This window comes from Toxotes jaculatrix, chromosome 24 (assembly GCF_017976425.1).
Source record: "Toxotes jaculatrix isolate fToxJac2 chromosome 24, fToxJac2.pri, whole genome shotgun sequence".
Classification (NCBI taxonomy): Eukaryota; Metazoa; Chordata; class Actinopteri; family Toxotidae; genus Toxotes; species Toxotes jaculatrix.
This window is the reverse complement of record NC_054417.1, coordinates 3,708,577-3,732,496: the sequence shown is the minus strand read 5'-3', so window position 1 is coordinate 3,732,496 and position 23,920 is coordinate 3,708,577. Positions and strand designations below refer to the sequence as shown.

General features: G+C 45.5%; 3 protein-coding genes and 2 long non-coding RNA genes across 6 annotated transcripts; 3 read left to right on the top strand and 2 right to left on the bottom strand.

Annotated features, from left to right (window-relative positions):
• Window positions 1-6,293: 6,293 nt before the first annotated feature.
• On the bottom strand, window positions 6,294-7,753 carry LOC121178012. The gene is made up of 3 exons (XR_005893439.1): window positions 7,002-7,753; window positions 6,708-6,768; window positions 6,294-6,528 (listed from the first exon to the last, which is right to left on the bottom strand). It is a non-coding gene; the product is annotated as an uncharacterized LOC121178012 (long non-coding RNA).
• A 6,123-nt stretch (window positions 7,754-13,876) lies between these two features.
• LOC121178009 (trace amine-associated receptor 13c-like) lies at window positions 13,877-14,863 on the top strand. The gene has a single exon (XM_041032478.1). It carries the CDS (start codon window positions 13,877-13,879, stop codon window positions 14,861-14,863), a length of 987 nt encoding a protein of 328 aa, XP_040888412.1.
• An 821-nt stretch (window positions 14,864-15,684) lies between these two features.
• Window positions 15,685-19,370, bottom strand: LOC121178013. The gene is made up of 3 exons (XR_005893440.1): window positions 19,241-19,370; window positions 17,624-17,719; window positions 15,685-15,725 (listed from the first exon to the last, which is right to left on the bottom strand). It is a non-coding gene; the product is annotated as an uncharacterized LOC121178013 (long non-coding RNA).
• On the top strand, window positions 16,537-17,523 carry LOC121178010 (trace amine-associated receptor 13c-like). The gene has a single exon (XM_041032479.1). The coding sequence runs from the start codon at window positions 16,537-16,539 to the stop codon at window positions 17,521-17,523; it is 987 nt and encodes a 328-aa protein (XP_040888413.1).
• Window positions 18,804-21,776, top strand: LOC121178007 (stomatin-like protein 2, mitochondrial). 2 transcript variants are annotated; one of them, XM_041032477.1, is made up of 10 exons: window positions 18,804-18,958; window positions 19,183-19,326; window positions 19,451-19,550; window positions 19,677-19,735; window positions 19,995-20,096; window positions 20,195-20,329; window positions 20,597-20,741; window positions 21,043-21,122; window positions 21,252-21,380; window positions 21,584-21,776. In XM_041032477.1, exons 1-10 carry the CDS (start codon window positions 18,917-18,919, stop codon window positions 21,695-21,697), a joined length of 1,050 nt encoding a protein of 349 aa, XP_040888411.1. In that variant the 5' UTR covers window positions 18,804-18,916; the 3' UTR covers window positions 21,698-21,776. The 2 variants fall into 2 exon arrangements, with proteins under 2 accessions (XP_040888411.1, XP_040888410.1); XM_041032476.1 differs by having other exon boundaries at window positions 20,597-20,807.
• Window positions 21,777-23,920: the final 2,144 nt, after the last annotated feature.

Here is a 23,920-nt window from a genome sequence, read left to right as displayed (position 1 = left end):
AAGGGCAAGGCGGGGAGAAGCAGGGTATACCCTGGAGTGGTCGCCAGTCAATCGCAGGGCCGACACACAAAGACAGACAATAACAATCACACACACACACACATTACAACACACACACACACACATTACAACACACACACATTACAACACACACACCTACCTACCCACCTCTACATTGCCCCCTAGGGCACAGGTATGTACTGCAGTTCTTGTGCATAGGAGTGAACTGAACTCACACATGCACATACACACAGGCAGAGTTGAATACAGCTGATTTCATGCTCTGAAACTGTCAACGCTGGCATATAAAGGGTTAAAATTCTGAAAATGATGAAATATTTGGTATTTATGATCAGGACTCATGTTGATCTAAAGATTTCGTTGACAAGTGCACTGCATGCACAGTCACCTTTTGAGGTGATGTTATTAGGTCATGGGGACAAAAGAGTTGTGATCTCTGCACTGGCCTGTATGTGTGTGGAATAACTGTGTGTAATAACTGGGACTCCACACACATAACTGGGACTCCACACACATAACTGGGACTCCACTTCCCTCCATTGAAGAGGTCCAGAGAAAACGCTGCCTGCGACGAGCTCGCAACATTCTCAAGGACTCCTCTCACCCTGCAAATGGTCTGTTTAACCTCCTGCCCTCCAGGAGACGCTTCAGGAGCCTCCGAACAAGAACCAGTAGACTCAGGAACAGCTTTTTCCCCACAGCTGTCTCCTTATTGCACTTAGCCCCCCTGTAACCCCCCCCCCCCCCCCCACCTCCACCTCCCACACCGACCCTGCCCCCCGACGACATCCCCCCCACCACCAACACACACCAACCATACTCCTCACACCACCCACTTTTCTTCTCTATATAGTGTACATATATTCATAAATCCATCTATATAGTAAGTTCATATTACCTGTATATCTGTACATACACTTAGATACATAATACATCTGTATAGTATGTTCATAATACTTATTTTACTGTACATACTGTTAAAAAACACTCTTCTGTATATCATGTTTATATATATTCATATATCTAATGCGAATACTGTATATATTGCACTTTTTTTTGCCATTTCCTGCACTTGCTGCTTTTGCACTTCTGGTTAGATGCTAACTGCATTTCGTTACCCTGTCCCTGTACATGTGTAATGACAATAAAGTTGAATCTAATCTTATCTAATCTCATCTAATTGGTGACTTCTGAACAATACCTTTTATCCTTTTATTCCACAGACTTAGGAATCAGAGTGAATGGGGGAAAAGCCAAAGCTCAAAATTGCATTTATAATGGATTTTAATGGGGCTTGTTTTTTAAATCATACATAACACAAAAAATAATTATCCATCAAAATCAATGTTGTTGCTAATCACTGACATATCCAAGACTATAATAGACCCCCCAAGAAAAATCCACTTTGCATTGAGAATATTGAAAATATTTCAATTTTTGTGTTTTTTTTATGAAAAAACTGTGATGCCATCATAAACACTGGCATATAAAGGGTTAAAATTCTGAAAATCATTAAATATTTGCTATTTTTGATCAGGACAGAAGTTGATTAAAAGATTGATGTAAAAAAAAGTATAAAAAATATATTAATATATATGATTTTTATGACCTCTGTTGAAGAGGACACTTTTGTCCCTTATCAGGCCCAGTGTAACTTTTTTTTTTAAATCTGAGACTACAAAAAAACCAAAAATCCATCAAAATCAATGTTGTTCCTAATCATTGACATATCCAAGACTGTGATAACCCAGCCAAGAAAAATCCACTTTGCATTGAGAATAATGAAAATATTTCACTTTTACTTCACTTTTTGTGTGTTTTTTTAAGAAAACATTGTGAAGCCATCATAAACACTGGCATATAAAGGGTTAAAATTCTGACAATAATTAAATATTTTCTACTTACGATGAGAACTGAAGTTGATAAAAAAAATGATGTAAAATAAATTATATAAACATACTAATGTATACGATTTTTATGATCTATTTGATATAGTTTTTACAAAGACAGCTTTGTCTCTTATCAGGACCACTGTAACAATTTTGGTTACAGAGTGTAAAAATACAGTAATATGAGATTTGTGTTAGAAATATAAAAATTTCTTTAAAAAATACACGTTTTTGGCATATATCACAGAAAAAAGCAAAAACCATTGCAAAGTTATCGAACACATACAATTTGCAAAGGACAGTTTCGTCTGCTTTGGTATACATGGGTTTTAAAGGCTACAGCTAGCACTTCTAGTTCACCTTTCAAGTTCTACTTGGCAGCTAGACAGTACACCTACAGTTTACAAATACACTCCACAGGTTACACCTAAAGTAACAACCTAGACTTTGAAGTTCGCCTTACCCTTGGCTCCCTTTCACATTTACTACTACCATTTACAGCTAGTGTCAACGTACAATGGACCATTACCCTTGGCAACTACAGATTCATATTCTAGCTTACAACTTCTTTTTACTGCTACAGTGTACAACGACACGGTGAAACCAGAGTTACACTTTAAAGTTCAAGTTTGCCGCCACAGAGCACAGCTACACTTGGAGATTACACCTCAAGTTTTAGGCAACAAGTTCCTATTTACAGCTAGCGTTTCAAGTGACACTGTCCACCTCACGTTGGACGTGAAAATTGACATCTACAGCAAACATTTCTACTTACAGTTTAGAGCTGCTTTTAATCCACACTTGACAGCTACCGTTTATAGTGACCACACTTCAAACTACAGGCCACAGCTATGATCAAACACTACCGTTCAAACTTCACGTTTCAAGTTATAATTCAGAGTTACCGCTTCACGTTAAAGTTTACTGCTACAGTTGGAACCCTAAACTCAGCTGCTTTTACGTGCACATTTACAGTTCAGGTTAGAAGCTACTGTTGAGAGTTCAAGTAGATGCCTCAGGACGACCAGTTTAAGCTACAGCTTTGAGCTCAAGGTTACAGCTACAGCTCCAGTTTAACATTCAGAGTGACAGCTTATACTTTAAGTTTAAAGCTACAATGCAAAATCAACATTTAAGGTTCACAGTGACAGTTTAGACTTCAAGATTAAAGCTACACTTGACACCCACACCTAAAGCTTGAGGATCCCACTTACACTTCACAGTGTAAGTAAGTAAGCAAGTTTACAGCTCCAGTCAAAACACTAAGCTACAGTTGACAGTTACAGTTTACTACTCAGGACTGACGTTTGCAGCTAAAGCTTGAAGCTTAAAGTTACAGCTACAGCTCAAGTTTTACGTTCACACTGACAGTTTAGACTTCAAGATTAACGCTACACTTGACAGCCACACCTAAAGCTTCTGGATCCGAGTTACACTTTAGAACGAAAGTTTACAGCTACAGCTCACCACAGTTAAAGTTTCCTACTCAAGAGTACAGTTTGCAGCTAAAGCTTGAAGCTGAAGGTGACAGCTGCAGCTCCAACGGGACGCTAAAGCTTCAGCCTCAAGCCTACACTTGCCATTGAAACACACCTCTGTGCAGTGGTGTAGTGGTTAGCGCTGGCGCCTCCCAGCTAGAAGATTACGAGTTCGATCCCAGGTCTTGCCGCTGCAGTGTGGCGTTTCTCTTTGAGCTTTCTCGCACTATACCAAAACTGTTAGAGTAAGTTTTACTTATTTAAAGCTCCTACTTTACTGTTTCAGTACATTACTTTAGACTGGAACTATTGTTAGTGTTACAGTTTGGCACTTTTTAGATCACCTATTGGCTCACCTATTGACTACATGTTTCACATTCAAAGACAATACCGCTGAGACTACACACCAATATCTACACCCACCCCCCCGCAGGTCTCCTACCTTGACGCAGCTCCTCCTCTGCCACACCAGGGCTCGGGTTCCCCGCCGACGGCTGACCTGCGCTCCCAACCGACGTCCGCGACTCACTCTCCACCGCGCTGTGCCAAAAGCACGCTCCAACACAGACGAAGACCTCACTACGCGCGTTACTCCTCCGCAGCACACCCCACGCCGGCACGGCATCCTTTCTGGTGCCAACACAGACAGACAGACAGAGAGAGATGGCGCACAGACATCAGTCCAGATTCACGTCACCATGCTACACTATTGCCCTATGTCCGAGACACTTACCTGCTCTGCTAGAATCCTCTGCATCAGCCTCCGCCCCACACTAGAAAAAAATCACCTATAAACTAGAGTCCCTGGGGAGAGTCGTCTCGGCCAAAACACCACAGGGGACAGCCTCTGCAACCACGGACGTAGCTGCACTCCGCACGGGCCCTGGCTCCCACACGAAGACCTCACTACGCCCGTGACTCCTCCGCGGCACAGAGCGCGCCGGCACGGCATCCTTTCTGGTGCTCCCACAGACAGACAGACAGAGAGAGATGGCGCACAGACATCAGTCCAGATTCACGTCACCATGCTACACTATTGCCCTATGTCCGAGACACTTACCTGCTCTGCTAGAATCCTCTGCATCAGCCTCCGCCCCACACTAGAAAAAAATCACCTATAAACTACAGTCCCTGGGGAGAGTCGTGTCGGCCAAAACACCACAGGGGACAGCCTCTGCAACCACGGACGTAGCTGCACTCCGCACGGGCCCTGGCTCCCACACGAAGACCTCACTACGCCCGTGACTCCTCCGCGGCACAGAGCGCGCCGGCACGGCATCCTTTCTGGTGCTCCCACAGACAGACAGACAGAGAGAGATGGCGCACAGACATCAGTCCAGATTCACGCCACCATGCTACACTATTGCCCTATGTCCGACACACTTACCTGCTCTGCTAGAATCCTCTGCATCAGCCTCCGCCCCACACTAGAAAAAAATCACCTATAAACTACAGTCCCTGGGGAGAGTCGTGTCGGCCAAAACACCACAGGGGACAGCTTCTGCAACCACGGACGTAGCTGCACTCCGCACGGGCCCTGGCTCCCACACGAAGACCTCACTACGCCCGTGACTCCTCCGCGGCACAGAGCGCGCCGGCACGGCATCCTTTCTGGTGCTCCCACAGACAGACAGACAGAGAGAGATGGCGCACAGACATCAGTCCAGATTCACGTCACCATGCTACACTATTGCCCTATGTCCGAGACACTTACCTGCTCTGCTAGAATCCTCTGCATCAGCCTCCGCCCCACACTACATAAAAATCACCTATAAACTAGAGTCCCTGGGGAGAGTCGTGTCGGCCAAAACACCACAGGGGACAGCTTCTGCAACCACGGACGTAGCTGCACTCCGCACGGGCCCTGGCTCCCACACGAAGACCTCACTACGCCCGTGACTCCTCCGCTGCACACCCCTCGCCGGCACGGCATCCTTTCTGGTGCCCCCACAGACAGACAGACAGAGAGAGATGGCGCACAGACATCAGTCCAGATTCACGTCACCATGCTACACTATTGCCCTATGTCCGAGACACTTACCTGCTCTGCTAGAATCCTCTGCATCAGCCTCCGCCCCACACTAGAAAAAAATCACCTATAAACTAGAGTCCCTGGGGAGAGTCGTCTCGGCCAAAACACCACAAGGGACAGCTTCTGCAACCACGGACGTAGCTGCACTCCCCACGCGCCCTGGCTCCCACACGAAGACCTCACTACGCGCGTGACTCCTCCGCGGCACAGAGCGCGCCGGCACGGCATCCTTTCTGGTGCTCCCACAGACAGACAGACAGAGAGATGGCGCACAGACATCAGTCCAGATTCACGTCACCATGCTACACTATTGCCCTATGTCCGAGACACTTACCTGCTCTGCTAGAATCCTCTGCATCAGCCTCCGCCCCACACTACATAAAAATCACCTATAAACTAGAGTCCCTGGGGAGAGTCGTGTCGGCCAAAACACCACAGGGGACAGCTTCTGCAACCACGGACGTAGCTGCACTCCGCACGGGCCCTGGCTTCATCCGAGCCGGCCAACATCGCTGGAGCTGCCTTACAGCAAGTGCAGTGCCTCTCTGGAGAAGTCCGCAAGGAAAATATGTCTGTGAATGTTCTCATTCATCCAGGTCATAGTTCTCTCTTTGAAAATTGAATCGAAGGCATCCGATGCATACGAACTGATGAAGCCTCTTGGATAAGAGGCGAAACGTCTTCCCAGACAAACTTAAGTCCAGTTGCCTTCGATTCAATTTTCAAAGAGAGATCCGCAAAGAAACAGCAGCGCACCTTCCACAGTCCTTACGTCTTCAAACATCGTGACATGAACACAGCCATCAAATAATCAAAAACTAACTTAACAACAAACAAAGACAACAATAACGATAGCTACGTTTCAAACACACTTTTATTGACAACACAAAAACATCACATCCAGCAGTAAACACAACAATGTATTTGGTCCATACTGACAACAACAAAACTTGCACAACACTACTTAAAAACATACACAAAATAAAGAACTTGCATTACATTGGACAACAAACACATTCAAACGTCGGAGAATCAATGACATTTTAAAATTTACTATGGCGCCGCGCTCTCCTGCTGCCGTATGGTCCTCTCCATCAGGTCCTCCCTCCTACGGACAAACAGACACAGAGTCACATTAATCTCAAGTCAGGCCATCACCATTGCATCTCATCCTGCAACCTGCACGACACAGAAACACACTCAACATCGACTACTGCCAGACACCAACTCCAGACTTGCATGGACACAGATTCTGAAATAACTAAGTCAGGCAACACAACAACCTACCGAGGTTCCGCCCTGGCCATGGCACCGTGGACTCCTACTTCATCAGGAGGCTGCTAGGAGGCTGACAGGAGGGGGAAAAGAAACAAAAAAAAAAAAAAAAAAAACACAAAGTATTAATGCAGGCTACACTACATGGGGGGGAAACAAACACTGTGAAATGTTGTCGCTAAGACAATCACTCACCTGATCTCTGACGTCGCTCTAGACAAACCAATAAATATATTAGCCTCAAATACAAGAAGACAAATACTGAGCCACATTTGAAAACACTGTCACATGCTGCAAGAGGCTTACCTGGACTGCGCCTTGAACTCCTCCATGCCATTCTTCGGCAAGATGACTCGAACCAGGACCACACCGCCAACCAAAACCTGCAACACAAAAACACACACACACACACACAAAAACACACACACACACACACACACACGCCTGCCTCATCGACATTAAACCGCCACACCTACACATCGACCCGAACCCAGAACAAAGGAGCCGACAACCGCAACATCGCAAGCCGAAAACGACGCTCTTACGCAAACCGAACCGCCGCTGACCCAAATGCCGACCACACACGCACTACTAAACCCGACCGCACACTTGCTCGAAAACACTCCACCGCAAAGCGCACCGCCACTACTCCGATACTCAACACCATGCTACTCAACACCATGCTACTCAACACCATGCTACTCAACACCATGCTACTCAACACCATGCTACTCAACACCATGCTACAGGCTGCAGCCCGCACGACCAACACGTCACTTGCTAACGCACTCCCTACTTCGACACACTACACTGCCAAACAGGTGGAGGCTAAACCACACCTGTCAAAGCTACACAAAACAGACAGACAGACAGACAGACAGACAGACAGACAGACACACACACACACACACACAAAACAAGAGCAGACTGCACCAAAAATGACAACTCTCATTTTTCAACAATGTACTGCAAAGGGGCCTACCCGCTCTCCACGCTGGCCACAGCCTGGTCTGACTTGGCACCACACTTAGCCGCCGACAGCTACCTGCTGAAAACAACCACAAAACATGATTAAACACTTGCTTCCATGTGGAAACATTGAGCTCGCTTTAGCCACGTGCCTCCACTCACCTCATCTCTCGTCATCCTCTACATCACCAGCAGGGGGCGGACTGGAGCTGCACCCTGGCCACGGCCGCACCGTTGGACCCCCGCCTCTACACAGCCAGAAAGAGCAGCGCCTGCAAACGCGCACGCACACACACACACACACACACACACACACACACACACACACACACACAGAGAGAGAAAGACACATTACTGCAACCATCACATTTAACAAAAAGGGGAGAGAAAAAAAAAAAAAAAAAAAACAAGTGAAAAAGAAACTACTTACACATTACGCTCAGCGTACACACAAACCTGCCCCCTGATATCTCCTCTCCTGGTCACCCTCCTCCATCCTGCAAAACAAACACATGGACACAAAACAGGTCAACACCATGCCGCTCCACACCGTCCACAACACTGGCTGATGCAGCAGCAAGACGCCATACCTGAGCTCCACCCTGGCCAAAGCCCCCACACAGCCACCGGCAGCAACACCTGCAGATCCAACTTCAAGCCCCACGTAGCCGCTGGACAGCTTCCTGCTGAAAAGAGCACAAAACAAAACAAAACAAAACATGACAACCATCCTTCAATGTGGACACACATATGCATCCACTCACCTCGCCTCGCGTCCGCCTCAGGATCACCAGCAGGTGGCGGACTGGAGCTCCACCCTGGCCACGGCCTCACCGTTGGACCCCCGCACACAGCCAGAGACAGCGACGGCGACACCTACAAAAACACACACACACACACACACACACACACACACACACACACACACACACACACACACACACACACACACAAAGAAACATTACCGCAACCGTTGCTCCTTAAAAAATATATATATATTCTGCTGCACCCACCTGCTTCAGCGACCTTCTTCGCCTCCATGCTGCTCGGATCCTAAAACACACCACTCATCACACCGTCGGGCCACACACTTGGCCACGACGACCACTTACCGGATCATGTAGACCCTAGCGCTGCACTCGACTACACCAAGCTCTCCTTAACAACACACGGGCCCTTCTGTGCACGCCCTTGTGTGCACGACCGCACGTGCACACCCCGTCTTCTCGCACAGACTGACCAGTGTAACTCTTCCCCTGACTCCTGACTGACTGCGACCTACTCCAGGAAACTAAATGCGACTTCAACCACCTTAGTCTGTGTGTGCGAGCGGTGGTTGCTCGCACACATAGGCCAGGTTTCCCTCGCTGACTACTCTGCGCTGCACGACACCAGCTGTGCAGCACCACATCCCGGCCACTTAGTACACGTCCGCACGTGCACCCTCCCAGTATTCGCCCATAGGGCCGGCCCCTATAGGCGAACACTGGAAGGGTGCACGTTTGGACGTGCGGATCCTCCACCTATCTTCATACCCCCCGGCCGTTGTGGTTCACCCAGAGCGGCCAGGGTACGAACGCTTGCTACCCCTACAGCCTGTGTTAAATGGAGCCCCCCTCCTGATGCACGACACCACGTGCCAACAAAAAATGAGCAACCCCCTTACTTTAGCTACTAGCGGTCCCTTGTGCACTCACACTTGCTTGTCACACGCCGCCGTGCAACCTATACTCACTCGCTTGTCGCACGCCGCCGTGCAACCTATACTCACTCGCTTGTCGCACGCCGCCGTGCAACCTTTTCACTTGTCCCTTTGTGCACTTGGACCAACTAGTAGCGGACATGCGCCCCCAGGTACACGTTCGCACGTGCCCACCCTTCCGGTGTGTGGGACTACACTGAACTCTCGAAAATGGTTTAAGACAACGGTTAACATTACCTCTTACACAGAGCACATATTGCTCTTCTGCGACCAAGGGTCACATGACCAGAAAGCGATAGTTCAGTCTTTCAGAGTGCAGGTGCACTTTAGCATTAACAGAAACAGTACAAACCAACCATGCCATCGGCATCTCATTTAACTGTGACCCCGTTGGCACGAACGACTTCGGCCTCTCACAGTCATTGGCCAAAGAAGGCTGTCGAAATGCACAAGCGGCGCCGGGCGCTGCTCGCTCACTTCAATACACCATACTAACGTCTTACTGTTCGATGTTAAATGATTACAAATGCATGTTGCCATGACGGCCACTCACATGCCACTTTTCACATTTAATTGTGAAAATTATCATTATCATTAAGAATCCAAAAGGACATGACTACCACACACCGCCTCGCATCGGAGACTATGAAGTCCACAACAATATCACAGGCTGCTCGCTCACATAGACCAGCTGTCAGGTTGGGCTCCGCAACGGTCTTCCCAGATGCGGCTAGCACACAAATGGGAATAGGAGGCGAATCAAGACAGGTGGCCTACGCGGAGGAAAAGCCTTTTTAACACAGGCTGCAGCAATACACTGCTAAGCCTACCGGGCACACCTAGCCCAAGACAAAAGCGCGCACACACACACACACACACACACAACGTTGAGCAGCATGCCTTCCTCCATCGCCGTGGCCTCCGGCTCAGCTCCTCGATCCTGCAGAAAACACAACAAACACAGAAAAACAACGCATTGTGGTTAAAAACAGGGCACCGAGACAGCTTTGGCACGCAAACAAAGATTGCAAATTGGGTCCGCTTACCTCCGACACGTCCCGGACCGACCGACCCCCCTCACCGCCAAGTAGCTAGCTACTGGAACGCCGACTTTTTAAACCCGCCACGCACACCGCTTCCGCCCACAAACGCCCCTCCCCGCCCGCCTGCTATTGGCTGAGCCCTCTCTTCCTCCTCAACGAAACGCAGGTGTGCTCATTGGTACTTGCCCCGGATTGGACCGAAATTGATTGACCGGATTGATTCGAAAATTGGGAGGAGGAGCCTGGAATTAAGGTCACACTGAGCCTCATGACACAAAGCAGCAGCGACACATGCAAATCGCTTTCCACGACTCACACACACACACACACACACACACACTCTGAATTCCAAGTAACAAGTGCTCACTTTTAAACATTTTCTTTATTAGTGCTCAAAGTTGACGCAGCATACCCAGTTGTTACAGTTCAATCAATGTTCCATTCAACAGTCTTCATTGGAATATGTGTATGCTCAACAGTTAGGACATATCAGCACACCGGGGGAGACTAAATCTTCCTTTAGCAAATACACACATCAAAACAGACAAACACATAACAAAAGCCATAAAAGTGCACCTGCCCAGCAGAATGGAGTTCATATCATCTCCCTCTTACACACATTTGGGTGTTTCTTCTTCTTCTTCTTCTTCTTCTTCTTCTTCTTATTGCCAGCTGTATGCGACTGGACGCTACTCATACATTTCTTACAGGTCGACATTAATAGTTACAGACTACAAACAGTATATCCGTGTCACGGGACATGACAACACGTTACCTGGAAAAATGTATTGAAATCATGATCTAAAGGTCAAAGGTGTGGCGCTTTTCCACGACGACTGCTTTTGTTTCAGGTAGGCAGCAGAGGTATACAGGCCGCCTGCGCTGGTGGGAAGCCAGGGCGACAGGTGATGGACAGATTTCTGCCCTCTGTGACACGGTTGCTTGACCTCGTTAGCGTCGCTGGGAATGATCCGGACTGGTGTTTACAGTGGACTGGGGTGGGAAAATACATTCTTTCTGATGACAGGTGAAATAAAACTCTTGACACAGTAACTGTCTTTTGAGATTTTATTACAACATAGAATTTACAGAGCAATCCGTTTCTGCAGAAAAGAGATCACAGAGTATTTGGATGCCTGTTTCTCACACACCGGGGCAGCAGGGACAGAACACAAGCTGCAAGTCAAGTGATCACATGAATGAGCAACAATGAGATACAGCGTCACTTATGCTCAGAGACACCAGGCGGCAACAGAGAATTCACACAGAATTGAATCTACCGGTTTAGGAGAACATACCAAAATAGAGCAATAATAAATTCCCTCTTTGGCCAAAAAAGGGCCACACTAAAGTATATACACATGGACCAGGTCATCACATCCTTGGGTGATACATTAAGCTGTTTTTGGAGTATACAGACATCCTTACGTTGATAACCTACAGCTAGGTGACAATACAAACGCTCACAACCTAAACATCAGCATCATCGTCGTCCTCATTAAAGGGAGGCATCCAATCGGTTGCGTTTGCAACCTCTGACAGAGGACGAGTCCCAGCCGGAGACACTTCTAATGCAGCAAATCGTACGACATCCAATCAGACTGAACACACTTGCACCAACAAGTGTTGTTGGGAATGAATGTACCGCGGGAATCTCCAAACATAACGCCAACGCCGCCTCTTTCAGCCAGCAACATGTCCGATGCTATACGATTTTGCCAAGCCCTCTGGGATGTGGCATGTGGCTGTAACCCACTCACTCGCTTGTTGCACGCCGCCGCGCAACCTATTCACTTTGGCCCGTTGTGCCACCACCTCAACCAGCCCCAGGCCCACCTCACCCATCTTGGACAGACTCCCCTGTTTGATCTGCAGATGGATCGGGGGGGGGGGGGGGGTCAAACTCCAGGATGGTACAGCTGTCTGGAACCTGAAAACAGGATAAAAGTTGACATATATAATTGGTTCTATATATTTTGACCACCTACCCATTTCTATTTCATATAAATGTATATGTACAGCTGCATGGACTCAGCAATACACTTTCCTGATGTAACATCTGTCACACACACAAACACACGCAACTGTGCACACAGACAGAGCAATACCTCTGAGATCAAATTACAGCTTCTCACCCTGCGGCAAAACAAGCTGACAGAACTCTTGACGGTTCACTTCTGAGAGGTGTGTCTCATTGTTTTGATGATTGTAAAGTGGCACTTCTGCACCACTGAGACTCACTGAGGTCTGAGGTGTTAAAAAAATAAACCATAATGATGCAACGCTGAGATGACCCACAACAGGTAAACATGTCAAACCCAAACTTCATGAACTTGTTCCAACTAATGAAAAGTCTCTGAGGTCTGAACAGTTGGTGCACTGTCTCCCTTCAATCCAACAAAAACATTACTGCTGTTCACTGCTGCAGAACATTAGCTGTTGTTCATATAATCTGATACACTTATAATCTGACCTACGACCACTTATTACGTCTTTATTCAAAGGCCTCAAGAACCTCTGGCACCATCTGCACTGTCCCCTCCTGCAGCTTCTGGAGCAGCATCCTGGCAGATCCTGCAATAAAACAAATACAGCTCCTCTTAGATTAGTACATCTTAGCACAGACACTGGTTTAGGTGGATTTCATTACCTTTTAATAAAGTTAAGAATCAAGCCCTGCTAAGCTATTCACTTTCTTGCCAAGGGTTAGAGGAGAAATTACTGATATCAAGGTATGTATGTATGTATGATATAAAATAATCTAACCCTTGGCACCCTTGTTAAAAAAAAAAACAAAAAAAACCCCAACAATCTTTAAGAACATTTTTGGGTTGCCAGACTTACTCTGGAAAGTTTGGTGGTAGCAGATCTTAAACCTGCCCTTTCTTTTACATTTTCAGTGGCTGTTGTCCTCTCATAAATTTGCTTGTATCTCGTTGATTAGTACATCTCAGCACAAGACATATAATACATGTTCTGACTAATTAAAATGGCAATTTTAATTATTATTTATGTAGGAAGACCTTTACTTAGATCCTGAATGACTGATGAACGTCACAACTTATTGGAGAATTCAGACAATATCAGAAAAATATCAGAGAATCAGAAAAATACTGCCAGCTTCTTTTGGTCAGGGTGCTCTGTCCCTCTGTTTAAAGACTCTTCCTGCACAGTGAACTGAAGAGCAAAGGCCACAAAGCAACATTAATAAAGCTACTGATTCAACTTTACAAAGTATGCCTTATGTTACAGACAGACATGTAAATAATACATGAATAAAAACAGGAAGAGGAAATGGAGTGGGCCTGATGAAGATGAAAATGATGAAGGATAGAAGTTACATCATCTCTTTGGGATCTTGGTGAGAAGACAGGGTGGTGCAACAGGAGGATAAATGAAGTGTGTGACACGGAGCTCAGTCACTTCTCCTCTCACCCCCCACCTCATCCCTGCTCCTCTCCTCCCTGATGGACAGGACTGGGGGCCCCACGCTCTGCTTCCCCGACCTCAACTCCTCCTGCAGACGTCTGCCTCGGCCCCGCTCTGACGCCGCTCCGCTCTACACCCTGCTGGCCTTTGTCTCTCTGCTCACTGTGACGCTCAACCTGCTGGTCATCATCTCCATCTCACACTTCAGGCAGCTCCACACCCCGACCAACACCCTGCTCCTGTCTCTGGCTGTGTCCGACCTGGTGGTGGGGCTGCTGGTCATGCCCATCGAAGGCCTGCGCTACGTGGAGACCTGCTGGCTGCTGGGGAGGCTGATGTGCGCTCTGACTCCATATGTTTCTTACTGTCTGCTCTCTGCCTCTTTGGGCAACATGGTGCTTATTTCCATTGACCGTTATCTGGCCATCTGTGACCCACTGCTCTACTCTTCTAAGATCACCCTGAACAGAGTTAAAATTTGTATCTGTCTCTGTTGGGCCTGTTCTCTTCTCTACAACGGGTTTCTTCTAATGGGACACTTAGGGCAACCGGACAGGTTCAGTTCCTGCCACGGGGAGTGTGTGGTGGTCATCAGCCACATCTCAGGCACATTAGATCTCTTCTTCTCTTTTGTTGGGCCCTGTACTGTCATGGTTGTTCTGTATATGAGGGTGTTTGTGGTTGCTGTTTCCCAGGTGCGTGTCATACGTCTGCAGACAGTAACCACCGCTGTCACTGCAGCTCCGACTGCTAAGAAATCAGAGAGGAAGGCAGCCAGGACTCTTGGGATTGTGATAGCTGTGTTTCTGATGTGTTTCTGTCCGTATTATTATCCCTCACTTGCGGGTGAGGACACCTCCACTAGCTTGTCCTATTATGCTGCGTTGTCTTGGATCATGTTGATGAACTCCTGTGTAAACCCTCTGATTTATGCTTTGTTCTACCCTTGGTTTAGGAAAGCTAACAAACTCATTTTCACCCTCAGAATACTGCAGGCTCACTCCCGCGAGGTCAAGATCCTGTAAAGAGACATGAAAAGACGTGTGAATGTAAACAGCTGAGGCCACTATTGTGCTGCAGCACCAAGAGACAGTGGTCTCAGACACAGTTTCTCATTCTGTCACACAGCTGTGTTGTCTTCAGGTCTTTTTCATGAATACACACCTCACTGCTGAGTGAAGCATATTAACCTTGGCTCATGTGAAGCTACTGACCCGTAGAAAGACACAGATGCAGGGAAGTGTATCTCCAAGGTCAAAAGGATAAATCCCTTTGTTTTTCGAATTTATCTCAGCTTTGTTCTTTTCAAAATCTTTTCTCACTTTTGTCTTTATCAGACTGTGATGAGCATCAAGAAATCCTAAAGAGTGAATATATATAAGCGTATACAGGATGTATGGAGCATCAAATGAATATCATATCAATATTTATCCCATGATACACAGTGGCTGCTTGTGAAACACTAAAATCAATGTTCACATTGTAAATAACCCAACTACTCAGTTTGCTGTTTGCTTTGCTCAGCCCCTCACGGTGAGTTTCTCTGTGATTTCGCCTCATCTGATCACCTTCGCTGTTATTCACCATTTGAATGTAGCTGTTATGCACTGCTCTCTCTCTCTATTGCCCTCTGTGCTATTAAACATGAGTAAATCAGTGTCATCTCTATCACTGACATGTTTCTGCCAACTGCAAACTTTGATTGTCCCAACACCAGCGTGCAGCAAACGTCATGTTCTGTCCCACCGAAAAGAAAAAGCCACACCAGACAAACATCTACTACAGTGTCCATACAAGTTCAGTATAACACCACACATTCATATTTTGACTGTGAAATACTAACTTACCTACTTGGCAACATCAGCCAAGTGTCTGTGTGAAGCAGGGCTGTGAAAAACCATGATGAGAAAACGGTCAGAAAACATCTGAGAGTGAAGGCTCACAAATACAACTACAGTTAAACATCAATAACTGTGAATGACACACCTGCTGAAACATTACACAGCTTCACAGCTCGATGAAGGAAACTCAACAAACACTGATAGTAAAGGCCCACAGCGAAAAGGCATGCACGTTCTGACTGTATCCACATGGTGGAGTTGCAGGACTTTCACCTGTGGAGACTGCAGTATGATACAGAGGATGTTTTGCTGCCACTTTGTAAAACACAAAGACCCAAAGACCAATAACGTGCTGTAGAAACCACCTCCAGACACTTTTTACAACAGCTCAACGTCCAGTTTCACTTTTTTTTAAAAAACCACATCAATTCATTCTTATTCAGTTCTCACTAACGGTACTTGAATGGAAAATCCAGTTTCCACTGTAGCTACCCAAAAAAAAAAAAAAACAGACCAGCAGTTTTCATACTGTGTCCCAAACAATTGGATGCTTATTAAGATTCCTTCTATTCAGTCTAAGTGGTGAAATACAGGCCAACATGTTCTGATGAAAATTTTATCTTGACTTGAAGTAAAATATAACTTCACTATACAAGAATTACAATGAATGAATTACAATGACACTTTAGGGAGGCGGAGGGAGAAGTGATGAGGATGATGAAGAGGGAGGTTGCATCATTCATCTGCTGTTTGGAAAGACAGAGGGTAGGTTTGAGGAGGATAAATGAAGTGTGTGGCACAGAGCTCAGTCACTTCTCCTCTCACCCCCCACCTCATCCCTGCTCCTCTCCTCCCTGATGGACGACACTGGGGGCCCCACGCTCTGCTTCCCCGACCTCAACTCCTCCTGCAGACGTCTGCCTCGGCCCCGCTCTGACGCCGCTCCGCTCTACACCCTGCTGGCCTTTGTCTCTCTGCTCACTGTGACGCTCAACCTGCTGGTCATCATCTCCATCTCACACTTCAGGCAGCTCCACACCCCGACCAACACCCTGCTCCTGTCTCTGGCTGTGTCCGACCTGGTGGTCGGGCTGCTGGTCATGCCCATCGAAGGCCTGCGCTACATGGAGACCTGCTGGCTGCTGGGGAGGCTGATGTGCGCTCTGACTCCATATGTTTCTTACTGTCTGCTCTCTGCCTCTTTGGGCAACATGGTGCTTATTTCCATTGACCGTTATCTGGCCATCTGTGACCCACTGCTCTACTCTTCTAAAATCACCCTAACAAATGTTATAATCTTTATCTGTCTCTGTTGGGCCTGTTCTCTTCTCTACAATGGGCTGATTCTGATGGAACATTTAAGGTGGCCAGACAGGTTCAGTTCCTGCCACGGGGAGTGTGTGGTGGTCATCAGCCACATCTCAGGAATCGTTGACCTCTTCATCACCTTTGTTGGGCCCTGTACTGTCATGGTTGTTCTGTATTTGAGGGTGTTTGTGGTTGTGATTTCCCAGGTGCGTGTCATACGTCTGCAGACAGTAACCACCGCTGTCACTGCAGCTCCGACTGCTAAGAAATCAGAGAGGAAGGCAGCCAGGACTCTTGGGATTGTGATAGCTGTGTTTCTGATGTGTTTCTGTCCGTATTATTATCCCTCACTTGCAGGCGAGGACACTTCAAACAACTTGTCATACTTTGCTGTCCTGTCTTGGATCATGTTAATGAACTCCTGTATGAATCCTCTGATTTACGCGCTCTTCTACCGTTGGTTTAGAAAAGCTCTCAAACTCATCTTCACACTTGAAATCCTGAAGCCTCACTCCCGGGAGGTCAAGATCCTGTAGACGCAGCTGAAACTATCTGTACTGGGTCGCTTTCCAGTTTGAATGAAACATGCTCGCTGCATCATTTGTGTATATGTGCTGTGTTTGTGGCCAGACTTACTGGGAATCCTGAATGTCACGAGCAGCAGAGACTCCACTCTGGCTTCAGCTGCTGCAGGCTTTCTCATCTTGTCACACGCTCTGCAGCAAAACATTACTACACAAAAGAAAAGAAAATTAATACAGTGTCAAGATTTTTATATAATTTAGATAAATGCATTTTCATCATTTAGGACTTAAAACCTTTGGAAAGAACCCAGTCCGACTGCTGCTTTTGTTTTGGCCTGATAGTTATAAACATCAACAAACCCAAAGAAAAGAATACGTAACATATATATGAATATATAACACATATATGATGAGGCTTCAAATTTTCATACTTTGTCAATACATGTATACATGTGAGAGGCGTATGCATGTATGATTTCATTATTCATAAGTTTTTAGTTAATAATTGTCAAAACAGTGGTATGTGTTTATGAGCTTACCTCCTTTTGATAAGCACGTTACCAATACTTTATATATAATGAACTGTAACTGTTTGTACTACAGTTTGTGATAGATGAATATATTGTAATTAAGGAGATTAGTCTGTTTTCTTTTTGCTGCATAAAAACGCTGTTAACTTTTTCAGTGAGTCGTCATTGCCTGAATTATCTTTTTCTTTCTTTTACTCTTTTAACATTAGTGTCAACAAAAACACCTGCAAGTTTCCCTTTCTTTCCTGCTGCACATCTGTTTCACATTTAAATTATTAAAACTGCCATCTAATAAAAAAAAGTCAAACAAATTAAAAATGCACTACACTTTGATTTATTCTTAATTTTAAATGTTCCTACATTAATTTTTTCCTATGTGAAACAACCCTGCAAATCATGATGGTTTGACAAATGCTTATTAAACTGTCCCGTCATTTTAAGTGGCAACAAACTTCATGAACAGATTTGAGGCATCAAAACACAATGTCTTAAATAAGTAAATATGTGTAGGTTAAAGGGAGCTTGTTTACTGAATATGTGCATACTTGCTACATACACAAATAAATGTCAGCATACATTAGTCTTGCAATCAGCATCATTAGGCAATGTGCCCTTCATCTCTGTATTTGAAAGCATCGCTCTATTAAATAAACAAAATATACTAAAACCTACAGTCGGATTAATGTTTTGTTACCATAGAAAAACACAGGCTCAGCTGCAGTGCCATCATCCGAACCGTTAGGGGGCGGTGTTGCGTGAGAACGTTAGATGTCAGAGCTAGGCAGACTGGAAATAACACATGACCGTGGACTTTTATTTTCTGACAACTTAATATATATTTATAATCATAACATTGAACAACTTTTATATAAAACATGTTGCGGATATGGTGTCGGGCTGGCGGCGCCGTTTTAAAGGTGATCAGCCCGTTCATCAGGCACTAACAACAAGTCTCTGTGCTTGTAGAAACATAGCATGCTAGCCTGCTAACTTTATCAGTTACTCTGTATTAACCTTTATTAAAAAAAACTGTAACCCCTGTTACTTCAGAATGTGCATTTATATAAGAAAGTGAACTACTCCGACATATCAGAAGTGTGGGTATAAAGACAGATCCCTGTGTGTGTCCCTGTCTCCGCAGCGCACTGTGCCCACTCTGTGGGTGACACCGGCCCAGCAGCGATGGGCCTCCCACTCACCCGTGAACACAGTGGTCCTGTTTGTGCCGCAGCAGGAGGCCTGGGTGGTGGAGAGGATGGGTCGCTTTCACCGGATCTTAGAGCCGGTAATTCTTCTCAGCCAGGGGTTAAACCAGCATGAGTACGAGGAGGCGATCTGTAGTAATAGATCTGTAATAAAGAAACAGAAAAACGTATCATTGAACCACTTTTCTTGGTCCTTTCTCTTAGGGACTGAACATCCTCATTCCCATACTTGATCGAATTCGTTACGTGCAAAGCCTTAAAGAGATTGTCATTGACATCCCCGAACAGTCAGCTATTTCCCTGGGTATGTTTTTTATTTCTATTGCATTCTAAACAAGCCAACTGCTGACATAAACATTTGTGTTTGTTATTGGTTTAATTAAACCTCTTCATGGCCAGCTGAACTGATATCTCCTTCGTCTTTACACAGACAATGTGACCCTGCAAATTGATGGAGTTCTTTATTTGAGAATCTTAGATCCTTTTAAGGTACGCTGGGAAGAGCAGAAAAGTAACAGCATGTCATTTTGCCATCATTCTGGATAAACTGGCTTACTTTGGTCTGAGGTGATGGATATTAACTGATGTTCCAAGCTAAAAATCTTGCATGTGTCCACAATAATCATATGAATATGAATACAGATTTGTAGTAATCAGGTAGTACTGCTTTTTAGCCAGCAGGCAGCGCCACTTAGTTGGATTACTCATGGACTCTCCTCATGGATCCTGATCAGTTGTGTCATTCCAGGCTAGTTATGGAGTAGAGGACCCAGAATATGCCGTGACTCAGCTTGCACAAACCACAATGCGTTCTGAACTGGGCAAACTCACGCTGGATAAAGTCTTCAGGGTAAGAAACATCTGCATTACTTGGTGTCTATTTCATTTCCACAAGGTAACAATAAACATCTCAAAGCCTACTATTTTGAACCCTCTCTGGTTTTCAAGGAAAGGGAATCTCTTAATTCCAACATCGTCCAGTCCATCAACCAGGCGTCAGACGAGTGGGGAATCCGCTGCCTGCGTTATGAAATCAAAGACATTCAAGTTCCACCTCGTGTTAAAGAATCAATGCAGATGCAGGTAAGACACACACATCACAGTGACTGTCATCTCAATACCCTGACGGTGTTTCAGAAATCACAAAACATTATCCCTGTCGACCTTAATTTTTCTTGGTTACCTAACTTTGTGTTTTCAGGACAATCACACACAGTTACTACACACACGAGTTCCCAGAGGTTATGAAAATCGTCACACCAAACCACTGGGTGATTTTAGGATTATTCTGATTCCCTGGAGGAGAAATGTAAATAAGACATTTGTCTTTGTTGCTTGTTTCCTGTGTAGGTGGAGGCTGAGCGTAGGAAGAGAGCCACAGTGCTGGAGTCTGAGGGGACACGGGAGGCGGCCATCAACGTCGCAGAGGGTCGCAAGCAATCCCAAATCCTGGCTTCAGAGGGAGAGAAGGCCGAGCAGATAAACAAAGCGGCTGGTTTGTGCATTTCACTTTTGACAGAAGAACAACTGTTTAAGTGGGATTTTTCCACGCTTGAATCATGTGAGCACGCATGTAATTGAAGGTCTTGTTAACTTAGGCCTTCATTACTCTAAATCCACAAAGCATTTAATTACGTGCCTGCAGACTCTGTTACAACACTACACGAGCATCTCATGACTCAGACTTTAAAAAAAAAAAAAATCAAACATGGTTCAAACATTCAAAGACTCTTATATAATGTAAATCCGAAACAAATCTACTTTAGTTGTTGATTTACATGTTGTGTTGTCTCTAGGTGAGGCCCTGGCTGTGTTAGCCAAAGCAGAAGCCAAGTCCAAGGCCATTCGTCTGTTGTCAGAGGCTCTGGCTGAAAAGGTATAAAGTAGATTTTAATGCTTCATCAATCATTTTAAAGGATTAAAAACAATCGTAAGCTCTCGTGTCATTTGGAAATGTTCCGCTCAGCACTCACAGTAACCAGAGCTTTGGTTGTGTACTCGACAGAACGGAAATGCCGCAGCCTCACTGAGTGTCGCCGAACAGTACGTCTCTGCTTTCTCCAGACTCGCCAAGGACTCCAACACTGTGCTTCTGCCCTCCAGCACCAGTGACGTCAGCAGAATGGTCACACAGGTGTGCTCTGTTCTACCTGCTAATAGGCTTTAAGACTAATTCTAAAGATTAATATGTTCACAAAATGAATATGGTTACAAATCATGAAATTAGGGTGATTCCTCTGAATGTTTTTGGTCAGAGGAATAGTTCAACATTTTGGGAAATACACCTCCGCCATGAAACATCACGTAACTAATGCTATGTACTTCTTCTGCCCTCAGGCCATGACTATTTACAGCACGCTATCCAAGCCGACGTTAAAAGCCGGGATCATAAAGACCAAGAAGGAGGAACCAAGTGAAGGGGCTCCAGTCCAGTCAACGTCAGCACAGTAGCAGAGGACACCATTACTGCACTAAACCGTAGCAGACACGGAAAATAAAAAAAAAAGAGTCAGCCGTTTCCACAATTATGGAGTACAATGGATCCGCTGTGTGGGTTCAGCAACTGTGTGGTGCAAAGGGCGCTCTATCTGCTGCAGGGCACAGGATGTCGAGACCGGAGAACAGCACTCGATAAACAGACATGACGCCCAGCAAGGACAGCGAGGCAGACAGAGGGAGACTGGGCCATAAGTTCTGTTACTTGTGTTCATCAGATGTTGTACCTGAACTAAATCCACTATGCTGTGAATAGTATCTGCATTCTGCCAGTATACATGGTGTTAACAGTGCACAAACATAAACCACAGAATCTGCTGCTGCTCATCGGACTCATCATTTCAAATGCACTTCTTTTTATTTATTTCCAGTTGTCCACATTGTAAATGTTGATGCTAAGAAATAGAAATAAAAAGTCTCTATGACACATGTCAAGGTTTGTGTCTCTGTCTCTTTGGACATTGCAACGCTTTGGTTTCACCGTCAAACGATCAGAAATCAGTTTCTTCGTTAGGTGCAACTGTATAGTTTCTCCATCTTGAGAATTTTCAAACTTAACAACTTTGTACAGTTCCTGTAATGATTTAACACAGACTGCTGTTATTTGGTTACTCTGCTGTGTAAAGTCTATACAGGTTTCCATAACTTTGACTGTGATTCAGCCATTTACCTAAAATATTTCAGCTACATGGAACCTGCCAGTTTCAGTCAGATAAGTCTGATGTTTGAGCTGGTTCACAAAGTTCATCTGCCATACACAGGCATGGCAGCTGTTCCACAAACAGGAACGCAGTTCATTTCGCGCTTCATTTTTTAAAAGTTTTTGCTCAAACAGCACTGGCTGTTTCAGTGTCGGAGCTTGGGGAAATGTTTATGATGGTTTAACGTTTTCTAACACACCATCACGATAAAGAAAAAAGTACTTTGGTGCTTCATTTTTTCCTCTGACTTCACTTTTGTGCTGGCTTTAGCCGTCTCTGGTTTGTTGAGTTAATTTTCAAGCAGCAGGTGATTTTGTTTGTTTGCAACTTGTTATAAACAAAAAAAAAAACGTAGAAAGGCATCAGCAAGCCTTTGGGTTTGTTATCTGAACAGCATAAAGCCTGGAATTACTTACTGACAAACTTCCCTCATCTCCAATTCTATGCTCTGAGCTTACATGATGAAATGAAGGAAGCAATGAGTGGAATGTGGGATTTGGTTGAATGGATTTCAACACATAAAGAGTAGTGCAAGCAGACACTTGCCACCGTGAGTGTGTGCATATTTAATCTCTGAAAAGGCTGGCAGTGACTGGCCCAAAAATCGGATGTTTTCTCATCCAAGCGTTTCCCAGACACACCTTTTTCTCTCCTCGTCACCGCTGCCTCCTGTCTTTCCTCTCCTCTTCCCGCCTTTCTGTCCATGCGTCTTCTCCGTAATGTCTTTCGCAGTTGTCGGTAACTGCTTTGCCCTGGGAAAGGAAAAAAACTATATATCACAATTAAGACAAAGATGTTAGCTGGTTCTGCTGTTCACCTCTCCTTACCCTCCTCCTCCTCCTCCTCCGTGACACACAGACACATGCCTACAGCCTTGGGGCAGTATAGTTAAGGAGGTATGTAAAGTTTGTCTTTTTTTTTTAGGACCTTGAACAGACGGAGAAAGATGAGAGAAGAGGTGAGCGGGGGAGGGAAAGAGACTAAGATGGACCCTGATGAAGTGTGAAGGAGTAAAGGCAGAAAAGGTGCTTGGAGCTGCAGGTGTGAGACCCATTCTGTGGCTTTATTCCTGTGTCTTTCTCACACACACACACATACACACACACACACACACACACACACACACACACACACACACACACACACACACACACGCACACACACACACACGAGTCTCAAACGAGTCTCAACACTGAGACAGTGCTCACCAAGGTGAAGGGAAACCAGCAGGAACTGGGAGCCGCTGACATAAAGCAGAGACAGCAAAAGTATCAGCAGCTCATAAAATAGCACTTAGAGCTGCAGTGATCCCCACAGGCTGCTACTGAACACACACAGTTTAAAAGCCTCGATGGCAGCTGCCCCCATTACGGGAAATTACAAAGATGAAGAAGATGTGTGAGAAAGGGAAGAGTGACATGGAAGGTGGGAGGATAATCTGACTTTATGACTGACAGAACCTGTTTTTGTCTTCTTT